We start from the raw sequence: 15,730 nt of genomic DNA, 5'->3' as shown, positions 1-15,730 counted from the left end.
TACAGATATTCTTTACATGTTTTTCTGTTGACTTAGAATGTGAAAAAGTTCCTTAAGGCCAGGTATCTCATTCATTTTTGTGCCCCCAAGACTCTTTAATCTTTAGCTGGTAATGTTAAGTAATCAGTATACATTTGTTGAATTGAATTTTCACTGGAAAAAATTTCATTTCAATAAATGAAACATGAAAGCTAATGGAACATTCTCCAAAATGTTAGTGACAACATATTCACTCAAAAAAAGTTTTAGTTTAGTGTATTATAAAGGCTTAATGTAATTGTGAAACTTTAACAGTTAGACATCATGGATTTAAAAAAAATCCAAATTTGTTGTAGAAGCCACAATCACAAAAAATTTAAATTTGCAAGAAACCCAAAAGTACATTAAAAAAAAAGCTACTGTGTTTAAATAAAATGGTTTGAAGACTGTGGAAAAAGTATGGGCTATCCAGTCAAACTGATCAGGATTTGATCCTAGTTCCATTAAGTAGCAGCTACATGTGAATCCCTCACTCCCAGCCTTGGTCTCATGTAAAATGAAGGTAATACCTAGCAGTTGTATGCATTAACAATCTTAATGCATGCTTGGCCTTCAGAGGAACTCCATACACAGAAATATGGTTGTTATGATTCTCAACTGCTGTTGGAAAGAATGAAGAATAGTACTCTGTACTTAAAACCCTAGATTAGACTGTGGAAGAAAATGTACTTAAACAAGCAAAAGAGGAAAGGAGAAATTTAAGACATATGCAAGGCAAGAATAGCAGATGACCTTACTTTAAAAAAGTATCTATCAGTTAGAAAGCAAAGCACTAAACCAGACTGCTATACTTTTGACAGTAAGCAAGCAAGAAAAGTTAAGTGCTAGTTCATGTCAAATTAAAGGTATTTGGAATGAGATGGAGCAGATCCCATTAACCAGTAATTAGGTGTCAGACAGCCTGTAGCTTAAACTATATTTTACAGTCATCCACAGAAAAACATTTCCTATCTTACTAAATTAAACTACACAACCAAGAGGATTGAATTTATCACTAGTTTTGACCAAGTTGGGGAGGGTGTCCTAAATGTTACATATTTGGATTTCTAAATACCTATTAGAGAGCTTTCTATGAGGGTCCCACTTACAAAACTTAGAAGATGTTAGTTACATTCCCATTCCTAATCTTTACATCAGATTTCCTTAAATCACTTCCAGTAGCAAAACTACTGAAATCTGTACTTGATAAGGTCTTCATCACTTCCTCTAACTTTGGTCACCATGTCTACTTTATAAAGTAAATACTTTTACTTTGTTGCATTTTTCTCTAGAAATTTTCATGTCTGTCCCATTTTGCTATACTGTCATAGCTACATCCTTAAGCCACATTTGCCACAAGGCACCTCTGTGGGCTTCCCTGCATTCTAGAAATCTGTAACACTTAAGAATTCTCTTCTAAAGATGCAATTTTAACTAATAATTTTTGCTGTCTTAGTAATCTGCTAGGGTCTCCAGGAACTTGCATAATAAATTAAATCTCCTTATTCTTTATTCTTCACAAAACTGGCTGTCCTCACCAGACAACTCTTACCCTCCTGGTGTCCCCTCAGCAGTCTGTGATCAGAGAAAACATACTTGCACACATTCTGTCTGACTGGCCCCAGCCACTTCCTCCGCCATGCTCACTGCTTAGGAAATCCTTCTACTCCTCCCAACTACCATGCTTTCTTAGAAACTGTCCTGTTTGTTCAACACTACTCTCCTCCCAAGCCTTTCTATATGGAACCAATTTCAGAGTATTAATTGCAGAGATCCATCTCTTGTCTCCAATAACGACAGTCCCCATATAAAGTTCTCTTTAGTTAACTGTCCTTATGTAGCTATACTCTGAAGGCACTCACAGAATGGTTACAAGTGTGGATAACAGATAGAACACAAGTGATTCTTCATTATACTTCTATTGTTAAGTTCAGTTCCTTCAGGGTAGATGCCACACATCTCATCCATTCAACAAAATTTTACCGTGAACCTACTACCTTCTAAGCCTTGGGGATGTAGTGAATAAAATGGATATAAAATTAGATTTAAAAAATCTAATTAAGTTAATTGTAAGTGCTAAAAGAGAAAAAAATAGAGGAGGAAAGAGAACTATGAGGTATTATAGTAAAAGAGAAAAGCAGGTTAAAAATACAGAGAAGGAGATCAAGAAAGACCTTCCTACACAGACTGAGTAAAGGTCTGAAGACTTGTACATGCTCTAGTATTACTTCAGAGCTTTCTGAAGGGTACTGAATCTAATAGTGGCTGTACTAAAAACACCAGTTGTTATTGACATATGAATGAAAATACTCCTAGCCAATACTACTAGGCTATTGCCTTCTCTAGGGCAATTAGAAAGTGGTCACAGGCCCTGTTCACACAAAACAAAGTCACAGGTCACTGATGATGAAATTCATCTTTACAAAGCAAAAAAGAAACAAAGCCTATCTGCAAAGCAAATCCCAATACAGCCCATTTCTAAACAGCTCACTGAAAATAACACAGTATGTCATTAGGTTAAGAAACAAACAAGAATATTTAATAGAGTCTACATTCAAAGAAGACTATAAAAAATATTATGAACCTGAAACTCAGTTCAATGACTTCCACAATGGCTGGTTTCCTTGGGGTAGGGAGAGAGCACAAAATAAACTAAATGTGTTGTTGTTCAAGAGTGTAATTACAAATCCACATAACTTAGTTTAACACAACCTAAGTAAGGCATGGGTACTCAGACAAAGGCATATGCATACTTGTGTTTCTGCATATTCTGAATTCACTTCTAGAATGCATATCTGAGCAAATAGTCCACAATCAACTAATTTGAGAATAAACTGCAAAGGAAATATATTTCACTTACCATCCACCCACTTTGTCTATCTTAAAAACTGATAAATCATTAAAAATAACCATTTAAAAAGTTTATTTTCTTAGCTAGGTACAAGTGGCTCACATCTGTGATCCTAACTATTTGGGAGGCGGAGATTGGGAGGATCACAGTTTGAGGCCAACCTGGGCAAACAGTTGAGAGATCCCTATCTCCAAAAATGACCAGAGCAAAATGGAATGCAGGTGTGGCTCAAGTGGTAAAGTGCCATCAAAAAAAATTATTTTCTTATTTAAAAAATTACTTTTGTACCTCAGTTTTAAGCAAAGGTTCTGTAAAAGAGAATGGTAGCTAAAAGTTGCTATGAGGAGATAAGATGTCCAATTCTATCTCATCAAACTCCTTTCTTTATACAGACCTTTACAAAATATCACTATGTCCTTGCGACAGCCCAAGGATAGTAAGGATGAAAAGTACTGGGTAAATTGCAAAAAGTAATCTAATTTAGTCATGATACAATTGAGAGGAAATTAGTTACACAGCCAGGTGTTTTAGAGCAACATTTAACAGAATTCACATTTCAAACATAATTTTTTAATGTTTTCAGTAATTTCAAAACTAATCAATGGTTCACCTACAAACATACATCTGATCATTTTTAAACAAATGACAAAATCAAAGTGTTTTCAGAGAAAAAGTTCCAAGAGGTAAAACATGAGGCTTAACTTCCCAACTACTATCTAACTACATTCACTACATTTTTAGAGACAATGCCTCAGTATGTTGTTCAGGCCAACTCTGCACTCCAGTGCTAGGCACAAGTCCTCCTCCTGCCTCAGCCTCCCAAGTAACTGGGACACAGGCACATTCCAATACACCCAAGCAAGAAGAGCAGGATTCTCTGTAGGTTTGGGATTTTCTAGTTGTTGTTTGTTTGTTTGTACTTTTTATAAAGATCTTGCTATGGTGCCCAGGCTGGCCTTGAACTCGAGATCTTCCTGCCTCTGCCTCTGAAGTAGCTGTGGTTAAAAGCACCCAACTCCTATCTTATTTTACATGAAAACTTTTGCTTGAAATGTAAGCAAATGCAGAATTTTTGTTTTTGTTTTTAACTCACAAAGCCATTAAGCTTTGATAGCCACACATAACCCTGTGTTTGAAAACATGTAAATCAAAGAAAAAATTCTCTAGTTATATTCCCATTGCTTCTGTGTTTTCCTGAATTCCTCCCCATGACTGTACAAAACATAAAGAATATTTCTTTTGATCCTGAGATAATACGCTTTCTATCTTTTTTTGTCAGAAGCTTGGTCTTGAGAAAGGGGATATGATGAACTAGACTGTTTTGTGTGGACAGTTCAATGAAGACACCTTCATCATTCACCAGCAATAAAACAGACAAAGGATACCCTGAATTAACAGAGCACTTACTATGTTCTGTTCATGTGGCAACAAATCATTTATGTGGGAATATCTGATGTTCATTTGTTCCTTCTTTACCTTCTCAACTAGACTTTTTAGGAAAAGAAGTTAAATCTTACTCTATTTCTCTCTTGCAAAACTTAGTAGTTTATTAAGGAGACATCCAATGATAATGTCCCCTACAAAAAATCTGAGCAATTGGGAAATGAAAACTTCCACACAAAACATACGTTAAAAATGACTAGTGAATATTCTTGATGGCCCAAGAACTAACTCTAATAATTAGGATTTCCATTTACTAAAATAGCATCATCTGAAAATACAGTAAGTGTACGAGATTTAAACTTTCTGAAAGAATATTGGGCCAACTGTATTGATTTTTTACTTAAAAATATTGTCTTAATCTCACAAGTTCTCCCAAAACTCCATATATCTTAAAGATAGTTTTCATAAGTAGATTCTTGCTGCCGTGCTCAGTGAAATTTTAAGTACATATTTAAATTTGAGAAAGTAACTTGACTCAATATCTAATGTACAGTATTCTACCTAATCAATGCTAAAGCCTTTTATATAAGAACAGGCATCTTGAATTGTTAAAATGCCCAAATCATAAATCACAGGATCAAACAGCTGAAAGGAGACTTAAAAGTTATCAAGGTGAATTTTCAATAATGTGATATGCTGAGAGATGGTGTGCAGACTGTATTTGAAAACTTTTAGCCGCAGACCCACCATCACTCTGTTCCATGGTCCCAGTGGTCATATATTTTCAGATAGTCATGTCATGCTTGTCTTCCTGGAAAGAAACTATTGGTTCCAGTTCTACAAACAACTCTACTACCTCTTTAACAAAGAATAATAAGACGTTTGCCTTAACAACTTTCTGACAGCTTCATGTGATATCAACAGGAATTTTACTGCAATCAGTCTACTGGATATGGAAAACAAATGTGCCGTTGGTGGTGCAAAGACTGACTCAATTCTGAAAGAAAGCAAATTTCTAGTCAATTAAGGACTCCCAACATATAGGAGCAGACTCTCCTCTGGGAATTCCATTTCTATTTTCTGTATTTGCTACAGCAGGCTGGAACGAAGGGACATTAGGTCTACCAGTTTCTCTCCCATGGAATCAAAGAAGTGGAGACTTTTACTCATGGAAGGCAATGGAGAAATAAGATCCTAGCTTTGAGTTGCCCCTGTCAAGTATCACTCAAGTTAACTCATTAAGATTTCTTTAAACCACTAATAATTATTAGGCCCCTCCTGTAACTAAATATTTACCTAATCCTTATGTAGCCTAGCTTTCTGTTTGTTCATAAAGTTTTGTAGTACTGAATTAAAAGTCTCGCCAACCTCAGTTAAAGTAGATTTCCATCTTTTGTACGTTTTTTAATAAGTTAGAAAGTAATGGTCATAATGTAAAAATTATGCTAATTTCCTTATTAAGAATCTTTAGCATTTTAGAAGCAAATAAAAATTTATATAGATTTCTTTAAAGTAGGAATAAACTTATATAAGGAAGCAGATCTATCAATATTCTTGGTTTTGACTTTACTTAAGGAGATATCAAATGACAACTTTTCCTAAAATATCTGAGCAACTGAGAAATGAAAATTTCCATACAAAACTGAAATTGGTAAATATAGTACAGTACCCAGAACTTGATAAAATTTAACAGTTATTACCTTTTTGGCACTTTCGGGACCTGATTCATCAAAGCGAAATCTGACGATTCTGAAATCTTTACAGTAAATAATTAACTCTGTTGGATTAAATTTCAGTTTCTGGTTGGGCCCTAAGACTTTCTGCTTCCTCTTGTGGTCATTTACTAAAAAAGAAAGACAGAGAAAAGTACACTTAAGCCAATTCTTAGTGGAAAACATTGAGAAGGTACCCATCCCTTGATCACTGCTTCTCTGGAATCTTTGTATTTGTCTATAATTCCTAGAACTTTGAGAGGGTGGGGGGGTTTAACTTTGCTCTAGAAGATATTTTAAAAGATTCTATGAATAAGGTCACCATTTCCTAGATACATTTAATGATTAAATTTTTAATTAAAAAGCAGACAAAATTTGTAAGTTATAAAAACTATACATTTTATAGCTCCATCAAAGAAAATTTATTGGTGTCTCTCTCTCAGTAATGTTCCTGGGACTCAAAAACAAACAAACAAACAAACAAAAAACCAACTCACATATTTGAGACTTTAAGCAATAGTTTCAGAACAGAATCAACTTTTAGAGACCCAGTTCTTTTTTTTGAGAGGTGGACTCACTATGGTGCCTATAGTGACCTTGAACTTTTGGGCTCAAGTGATCCTCCCCAGTAGCTGGGGCTACAAGCCACCACACCCAGCTTCAACTTTTAGAGAGAATATGTGCAAAATGCTACATACCTGTGACAATTTGCTCAATACATGTTAAAGGGACATCATGCTCTCCAAGAAGGAGGTTTCTGTAATGGAATTTCTGAAATGAAAAATTAGGTTCACATTAATTCTTTTCTTAGTAACCTTACAGTGGTAATGCAAGCCTTACTTTTAAGTGTGATGGAAAATTTTGACTACTACCACTAACAAGCACAAGAAGTTTTTGCCTGTGTAGTGAGTATCCTTCTAAGGCTATAGTACTTCGGACACACTTCAGTAGTAAAGCAAAGAGGAAAAGAAAGAAATATGTGCAATGTTCGTGTTCTCTTTCTCCCCACCAGAAGGAAATTAAATTAGGATATATACCACAAAACCACTATAATATCCAAGAAATGAAATATGATAAATCACTTCACAGGCAAACATTTGTATGCCTGGTTCTGGCTAACCTGGCCACAAAATAATAAAGGAAATGGGGATCTTAGGTCATCAGATTTTAAAGGGTGAAATCTACTTAGTTTTCACAATGGAGATTTTATAATGGAAAAACAACGATTTTTCTAGAGCAGAAACTCTACTAGAAATTCCCCGTTCTCCAGATAGGGTCTTGCTATGTAGCCCAGGTTGACTTCGAACTTGAGGTTGTCTTCTTTTGATAAACTAGAGCTCATTGTTTTCACTTGTTAACAAACACTTTATGCCCTTTTTCAAATTAAGGACACAACTGACACTATTAACTTTCTGTCAGTAGATCAATGGTTTAGTTTCTTATTATTGGTACTGGATTTAAGCTACTCCAGGTATATGTTTCTCATTTTCAGTGAAGTCTGAATCGAGAGATCATTTAATGAAGCTAAAAGTAAGGGGGAAACCCAAGTCTACATACAAATAAGCTACTATTCTTACATACTAAGTGTTTTTAAATGCCTTAAATTTAGACTAAACACAGCTACAGAAGATTAATAAACACAAATATACATAAAATATTATGGTAAATTAGTAAATGACTACATTAAAAATAATTACACACAGACCAAAGAAAAGTTTGTAGTTATTATGCAAGTATTTCATTAGGGAACAATTACTGCTATCAATAAAGATTTAAAGGGCAAAAGTGTGTAACACTTTACAAAACAAATACAAAATAGCTAAGAGAAATTTTGGGGATTTTTAACTTAATCAAATGAATGCCTGAACTTTTAAAAACCAAAATGATAAGGAACTATCACTTTCTAGTAAGAATATAGAATAGGGCTGGTGGAATTAAGCAGTAAGAGCGCCTGCCTAGCAAATGTGACACCCTGAGTTTAAAACCCCATGATGCCAAAAAACAAAGGTGAGTTAAGGAGTAATAATATAAAACAGCAACAGGATTATTAAAGAAAAATCATATTAATATTTTTCTTTATCCTTATAGTACACTAGAAACTAGAATTTAACTTTTTGGGAAAAGAACTAGTTTTTTAAAAAACCTTTGAAATCAGTAAAATAGTCAACATTTGTAAGATTATTTACTAAATGAGATTTTCTTTTTATGATTAGTGAAAAAGAATATTTGCTTTTATAAGCAAATATTTTTACAAGTTAAACGGCTTAGAGGAAATAACTCCCGTATTGAAAAAGATACATAACCAATGATCACAGAGGATAAACAAAACACTCCACTAATTCTATTCTTTAAGCAAGTCCCAACATTCTCCTTAGCTTTGAGTTTACATTGCCATTATATTAATCTATTGATAAATATTATAATTTTTCCATATCTGTGGTTTATATAACAGTATGTGCTGCTTAGAGTCAAAGCCTTGACACAATTAAACAGAGTACAAATAAAACACACCTGTAATGGCACTGGGTCATCCGTAAGAAAGGAAATTTTGAAATTACTGCATATCAGCTTTCCCCACAGATCGTACTGGCTTGTGTCTGTTGCAATACATTTTCTCACAAAATTGACTTCATTTACAACAATTTCTCCTTAAAAAAAAACAACAAAACACATCACTGTGTAAGGAGCAACTATGCCATAAAATGTCAATAGTCACTGTGTGCCCTAGAAGGAGGATTTCATGATCTGATGACAATAATAATGATAGTAAGAGGGAACAGTCACTTTTTGCTTAAGTATGCTGGGCACTGTAAATGCTCTGTGTTCTCACAACAGAAATAGTTACAAAGCATTTTTCTTCATTTGTAAGGTATAGAAACTGAGGCGAAAAGAGCTTTGGGATCTGAGCTGATAAAACCAGAAAGGTTGGCTGTTTCAGAATGGAATCAACTTTTAGAGACTCATTTTTTTTTTTTTTTGAGATGATATCCAATATGGTATCCAGGTTGACCTTGAACTCTTGGACTCAACTGATCCTCTCTAGTAGCTGGGGCTATGGACTACCATGCCCAGCTTCAACTTTTAGAGAGATTATGTGCCAATAAGCCTGAACACTTTGCTCTCTGCTGTACTATATCTCATTATTTATTTGTGGAAAGGCATTCTGGTGAAGAAATAAATTACACCCCTTTCTTCAGCGAATTACTGATGGAATACCGGTGTTCCATTAAGATGTGATTTGATCTCTCAAACCATGTCTTTCGTAAAAGATGAGAACCAGCATTCAGCTTTGTTTTAAAATATACTCCACAGGGCTGGAGGCATGGCTCAAGTGGTAGAGGGCCTGCCTAACAAGTGCTAAGCACTGACTTCAAACCCCAGTACCACCAATAAAATATATTTCATAAAGTCAAATCTAGTTTACTCTGCATTCAAATTACAACTTAGTAAGCAATAAACTTTAAAATTTGAGTTAAAAGGAAAGATTAGGGAAATAAATGTTAAGAAACCAAAACAAAAGTTACAATGTGCCTTTGAAAAGAGTAATTTTTATGTAATTTATTTAAAGCTTGGTCACCATTAAACCTTAATTTCAAGATCTAAAATTCAACTAGAATAGGAACATATTAAAGCCATCAGTCTCCATGCTCAGTCAGTACTAGAAACAGGGCACTAATCTATTTTTTATCATTATAAACATCTTTAATAGTGATAAATTGAACCTCATGGCTGACAATCCTCAAACACCTACCAGTTCATAAAGAATAAATCTATAGTCTCAAAAACAATCCTCTAACAAAATGTTACAATAAATCTGAGTTGCAAGAATAACTTTTATTCAAAGTTCTTAAAAATTGACAAGGCTAGTTTTAGGAAATGCCCCCTAACATTTACTTGAGGACTTAATTTAAATATGCTTATGTCCAATTTCTGGCTCGAACCACTTGAGCAAATTTCCATTTTGAACACAAACCTCCTTTACCTCAGGATTGCATGTCCAAAGTGGTAGAAAATGGAATAATTTTTATTCAGTGCTGAACCTTTAGTGCATAGAACAGTATCTAGCATATGGCAGGTGCCTGTTAAGTAAGTGCTGACTAAATGAATTAAATCACCTCATTATGCCTGGTTTATTAGACAATCACTACCTTGGACAGGAGCTGTTTGAAAAAGAGCAGAAAACAGTAATCTGTTATGGTCAAGAGCTAAGTAGGTTGAAGATGAGGATTATTCTGGGTAAGCGTATATAAAGTTAGGGGAAAAAAACAAAACAAAACACAGAACAGCCACAGCTTGCCTACACGTGTACAGAAAACAGTACAATCCAGCAATGGGGGTTTCTCAACATTCGTCCAGACTGATTTATTCAAGAGCATGTAAGGGTAAGGAAAGATATTTTCTCTAATACAAAGATAAGGGACTGGGATCCAAAGCGGTTAAGTCACTTTCCAAACATCTTAAAAATGTTAAGAAATAAATTTGGAACTTATAACCAAGGGTTCTGATTTCAACTCCAACACAGCCGTTCCTTCATATCTTGGTTTCAGGACCCGGCAGATACTGAATCTGTGGAGGTTCCAGTCCCTCATATAAGACTGTACAGTATTAGCATATAACTTATCTACATTATCTATATCATCTCCAGACTCCTTTAAAATGCCTGGAACAACATAAATAGTTGTTATGCCATATTGTTTAGTAAGTAACAAGAAGAAAAGTGTACATATTCAGTAGAGAGGCAATTCTGTTTTTTGGAATATTTTCTATCAGTAGTTGGTTGAACTCGCTGATGTGGAACCTATAGACACAGAGGCTACTTGTACTTTCCCCTACACTTGCATAAAAATAAATGTACTGTAGTGAGAAAGCCAGCAATAATACTGAATTAAAAATTCAAATACTAGTCCTAACTGGATACTAATGAGAAAAAAATGTTTAAATGACAAAAGTATACATAAAAACTCATTGAGAATTCAAATACATAAAATTCAAATCTTCTAGAGTTCCCTGAACACAAAGCCTACCACCTCCCTTATCAGAATCTGGGCTACTGAATACCTTCTTTCCCCGATCTAAGCTGCCGTTAAGAAGTCCTTAGCTAATAAACCTACTTATTCCTAGTTTGGACAGAGGACAACTTCTTGGAACACTAACTTCCTGGTACAAAACTTCTGGGTCCCAAAGAGCAACTGGCATCACCTCACACTGTGCCACCTTTCTCACCCACCCAATGCTCAAGATTGCTACAAATTCTTCATATGTGGCACTTATGATCTATATGTATTTCTTATGCATGCTGTATGCTGTATTCAAATAAAATTTTACTTAAAAAACACATCACATCATAGGATTTCAGGTTCCTGAGATGGGGAGCAGAGATAACAATGTGAAGAAAGGGATAGAGAGCTTGTGAGGTAGGACGTTGTGGCCATGCTAGTACTACCCACCAATTTTATTTATGAGGCACACACTCTTGACAGGTCATTTTTCTAGCAATCTGATTCTCTTACTGATGCAAGAGTAAAATGTCAAGTCTAGAATGCAGTGAGGTGAGACAAAGAAAATAACACACTTAATGAGTTCAGGGGATGGTAAACCACAGACTGTGGGCCAAATATAGACCCTGTTTTTGTAAATAAAATTTTACTGAAACACAGCCACATTCATTCACTTGTGCACTGTCTTTGGCTGCTTCACAGAACAAAGGCAGAGCCGAGTAAACTGTAACACAGACTTTCTGGCCCACAAAGCTTAAAACATTTACTTTCTGGCACTTTACAGAAAAGGTTTGCTGACCCCTGTGTTAGAGATGGTTACTTAAATGAGAGCTCTCAAAATTATCTGAAACAAGGCTCAGAAGATGTTTTTAGGCACTTCCCGTCTGAGGACAGATGCTCTCCATCTGCAATGCTGCAGCCACTCGTGGAGAGCCCTGGAGGCCTACTCAATGCTGAGATGAGGACAGAAAACTTTCCTCCAGAAATGTGTCCATCAGAAGGGGCCAAGACTCTGTTCTCGCTAAGGAGTTGACACACAGCAGAAAGTGCTGTCTGCTCACATATCAATAATCTGCTCATAACTTACAAAAGAGTAAGAAAGAAAAGAAGGTGGCTAAGAGCTGTCAGAAGCTATTGCCAAGCACTGTAATATAATGACTAGAAAATTAGCTTTAGACAGGGAAGAGATACAAAGCCTCCTGTGCCTAGATATTGTATGTAAGAGCACCGAGGCCGTTCTCATTTACATTTTCAACTAGTGACCTTGAGGACTAAACTCATAATAAAAGTTTTAACACTTCAGGGAACATGGGGTTTTCAAGGAGACTGTGCTCCTGAGTCTCTTCTGTGGTGAAGGGTGGCTTGTGTGCTAGAAGACATTCACACCAGCTTGTGAGTCCCTATACCATTCGTCTTCCCGGCTTCCTGCTCAGCACTGTCAGCTGCCAAGCATTTTCTAGGACTGCACTGTGGGAAGTTACAGGAAAGTCTCATGGAAGATAAAGCAAGCAGGAAATTAGTTTCAGTGTGCAGTAAGCAAACAGCACCCTAGAAAAACTTTGTAAATTAGAAGACAGCCAAGAGTTTCTTCCAAGGTCTGAGAATGAATTAAGAAATCAAAGTTTGTTTTCCCAAGACCCTTCCATCTGTAAAGAAAAATGAGAAAGTAAATAAAAAGATAACAATCTCCAAATGGAATAGCTAGGGAAGTTTTTAACTCCCAAGGACCAAAAAAATCATGCCACATTATCTTTCTTAACACCTTAAACAATTAGAAAATCAATATATATTTGATGAACAGAAATAAATTCTCCCATAAATTTTAGCTTGGAAAATGGCTTAGAACAAAGTCTCACCAAACACAGTGAAAATGAGGAAAGCATAAGGCAGGCAGCAAGGAGCAGGCCTGATTGAAGCAAATACCAGTGAGGTAGTATGTTAGCACGTTATAGTAGTTAAAGAATTTGGACTTTTGTCCTGCTTCAGTAAGATTTCATTTATGCAGGTTCAAGAAGTTTCCAAGCAAGAGTGAAAAGCTACACGCAGATGGTGAGGCATTAGGAAGTGAGTAATAAAGTGCTACCCTCAGGTACTGCAGCAGTGGCCTGAGGAATGGACAGCACCATATATACTGAAGGTCCACAGGTGAAGCATAAACCTAATGCAAAGATACCACAGTCAGTTACATTGTTCACGGTTCCAAGGGCATGGTACCTGTCCTCTGGCCTTTCAAAACAATGTATCTATGAGTTAAAATCAGAACCAGGCTATGATTATCTATGTAGCCTAATTTCAAAAGGGCAGCACATGAACCATCCAAAAGACAGGGTTTTTGTTGTTCTTGTTGTTTGATTTTTTTATTTTCTTTTGCCTGTAAGGGATTCACAATCCAACTGAGGAAGACTCGTGGGTGAGTCAGGAAACAAGAACAGTACATAAATGGTCCAAACAGTGAATATGTAAAAAGTATACAAGACATCTATACAAAAAGGGCATTTTCATTTTCCAGATGGCCTGTGGTTGCATGCTTCTCTGATCTGATTACAAAACACTTGACAATCAGTGCATTCTTTACTGATGTAGTAGTTAATAGATAAAGTGCTGCTGTATTATAGATGGAAAGGAGAAAAAACTAAGCTGACACAGGACTTCAGAACAGTGAGCAAAATGGATGGAATTGGAGAACATCATTCTGAGTGAGGTTAGCCTGGCCCAAAAGACCAAAAATCGTATGTTCTCCCTCATATGCAGACATTAGATCAAGGGCAAACACAACAAGGGGATTGAACTTTGATCACAAGATAAAAGCGAGTGCACACAAGGGAGATATGAGGATAGGTAAGACACCTAAAAAATTAGCTAGCATTTGTTGCCTCAATGCAGAGAAACTAAAGCAGATACCTTAAAAGCAACCGAGGCCAATAGGAAAAGGGGACCAGGAACTAGAGAAAAGGTTAGATCAATTAACCTAGAAGGTAACACACATGTACAGGAAATTAATGTGAGTCAACTCCCTGTATAGCTATCCTTATCTCAACTAGCAAAAACCCTGTTCCTTCCTATTATTGCTTATACTCTCTCTTCAACAAAATTAGAGATAAGGGCAAAATAGTTTCTGCTGGGTATGGAGGGGGTGGGGGGAAGAGAGAAATGACCCAAGGATTGTATGCACATATGAATAATAATTAAAAAAAAAGAACAGTGGACCAAGGCTTAGGAAGTACTCAAGATTCCTGATACCCCTTGCAGTACCCCAAATCTGACTTAGGTGACTTCCTCTCAGCCCTCACAACCTCTGCTCTCCTGTAGTGAAACACTTCCCTAATGAACTGAAATGGTCTAAGGGCAGAACCCCTATCTTCACCCTCTGTAAAGCAGCACTGAAATGTGTTTCATACCTACTCAACAAAGCAATTCATTACTGTTAGTCACAGCATTTCATTTCTTCTCCCTCTCACCTTATAGATTCTTAACAAAATCATACCTCAGGATTTGAAGAGAGCAGAGGCCATCAAACTCCACTCACTGCAAATCTTATATCCTTTGCACAAAGCCACTGGCATTCCACCAGCCTCTGCTTCAGCAGGGCTAGCAAGAAGAAAGTCCACTGCCTCTTAAGACATTCCATTTTCTAACAGATGAAATTGAAAGTTCTTCCTCAAGCTGGGTCAAAATCTGTCACTGCTGTGAGAAGGGCAGGGCTAATGACAGAGCTCTGTTTACCTCACTGGTTAAAAAGAACTCCCTTAGGTTGACATCCAATCCATCCCTCCACAGTTCCAAAGCATAAGTCTGTACCCTAGTGCAGCAGGTAGACTGTCCTGTTTAGCTGCTAAAGGCACAGCCTAGGAACCAGGCTCTGCCCTTGCTCTTGCTAGTGGTGCCATACCTCTGCAAACTGTGGTTTGCTTCCCTGTCAAATGAAAATAAGTTTGGTGCCTTAATTGAGAGGGCTGCTGTGAAGATTAACCTATAAGCCACAACAAGTCCAAGTGTCAGAAACATGCTTTGAACTAGCTTAGCAAAAATAATTCTGTGGCTTTTGTTAGCTGGACTTTAGGGATAATAAAATCCAGAGACCTGAACATCATCAGTACACTTCCTCTGGGTTCTTCAGTCTTTCAGACAGGTTTTTTGGAACTATGCCCTCTGGCAGCATTGCCCCAGAAGGATTTCTTCCCTTAGTACCAACTTAAGAAATACAGAAAGAGAGCTGTACTCATGCTTGCGATCTGGGGTGGGTTATTTATTTTTTTGGTGGTACTGGGGTTTGCACTCAGGCCTCATGTTTGCTAGGCAGGCATTCTACTAATTGAATCACTCTGCCAGCCCTTTTTTGTGTTGGGTATTTTTGAGATAGGGTCTCACGAACTAAGCTGGTTTCAAACAGCGATCCTCCTGATCTCTGCCTCCTGGCTCACAGGTGTGAGTCAGTGAGCCATTAGTGGAGTGAGTTATTATCCTTGTTGGCCATACCTAGGCTAGGTGGAGTTGGGTTAAACAATTTGTCAAAAGAAGAGACAGTTTTTGTGAGGTGGTAGAACTGATCTTCTCTGTATGAATATTCATTATTATATCTGTAATATTCTAACAATCTCATCCGGTGGTTTCCAGTTTAGATTCCAAACAAGGTCTATACAGAAAAACAACTTAGGGGACTAATACAGAGTTTTTACCTTTGTATTTTGTCAACTTAATAGTCTTGTTTAAAGCCACAGCTACTACTACCATCACTTAGCAAAAGAATATAGGTACACTACAGAAGTTAG

The 15,730-nt window shown here is 36.5% G+C and overlaps 1 protein-coding gene across 3 annotated transcripts in view; it reads right to left on the bottom strand.

Annotated features, from left to right (window-relative positions):
• The window catches only part of Mtmr10 (myotubularin related protein 10), a 47,812-nt gene that overhangs the window by 27,291 nt on the left and 4,791 nt on the right, over positions 1-15,730 (bottom strand). For 2 of the 3 annotated variants that reach the window (XM_074062116.1, XM_020159876.2), the window contains 3 exons: positions 8,476-8,612; positions 6,663-6,735; positions 5,953-6,095 (listed from right to left, as the gene is read on the bottom strand). In XM_074062116.1, the coding sequence (XP_073918217.1) occupies positions 5,953-6,095; positions 6,663-6,735; positions 8,476-8,612 (353 nt within the window). Of the gene's footprint in view, positions 1-5,952; positions 6,096-6,662; positions 6,736-8,475; positions 8,613-15,730 lie in introns of those variants that run through there. The other variant, XM_074062118.1, reaches the window with a different exon arrangement.

This window comes from Castor canadensis, chromosome 19 (assembly GCF_047511655.1).
Source record: "Castor canadensis chromosome 19, mCasCan1.hap1v2, whole genome shotgun sequence".
Lineage (NCBI taxonomy): Eukaryota > Metazoa > Chordata > Mammalia > Rodentia > Castoridae > Castor > Castor canadensis.
Note: the sequence above shows the minus strand (reverse complement) of the source record. Positions and strands in the feature narration are given on the sequence as shown.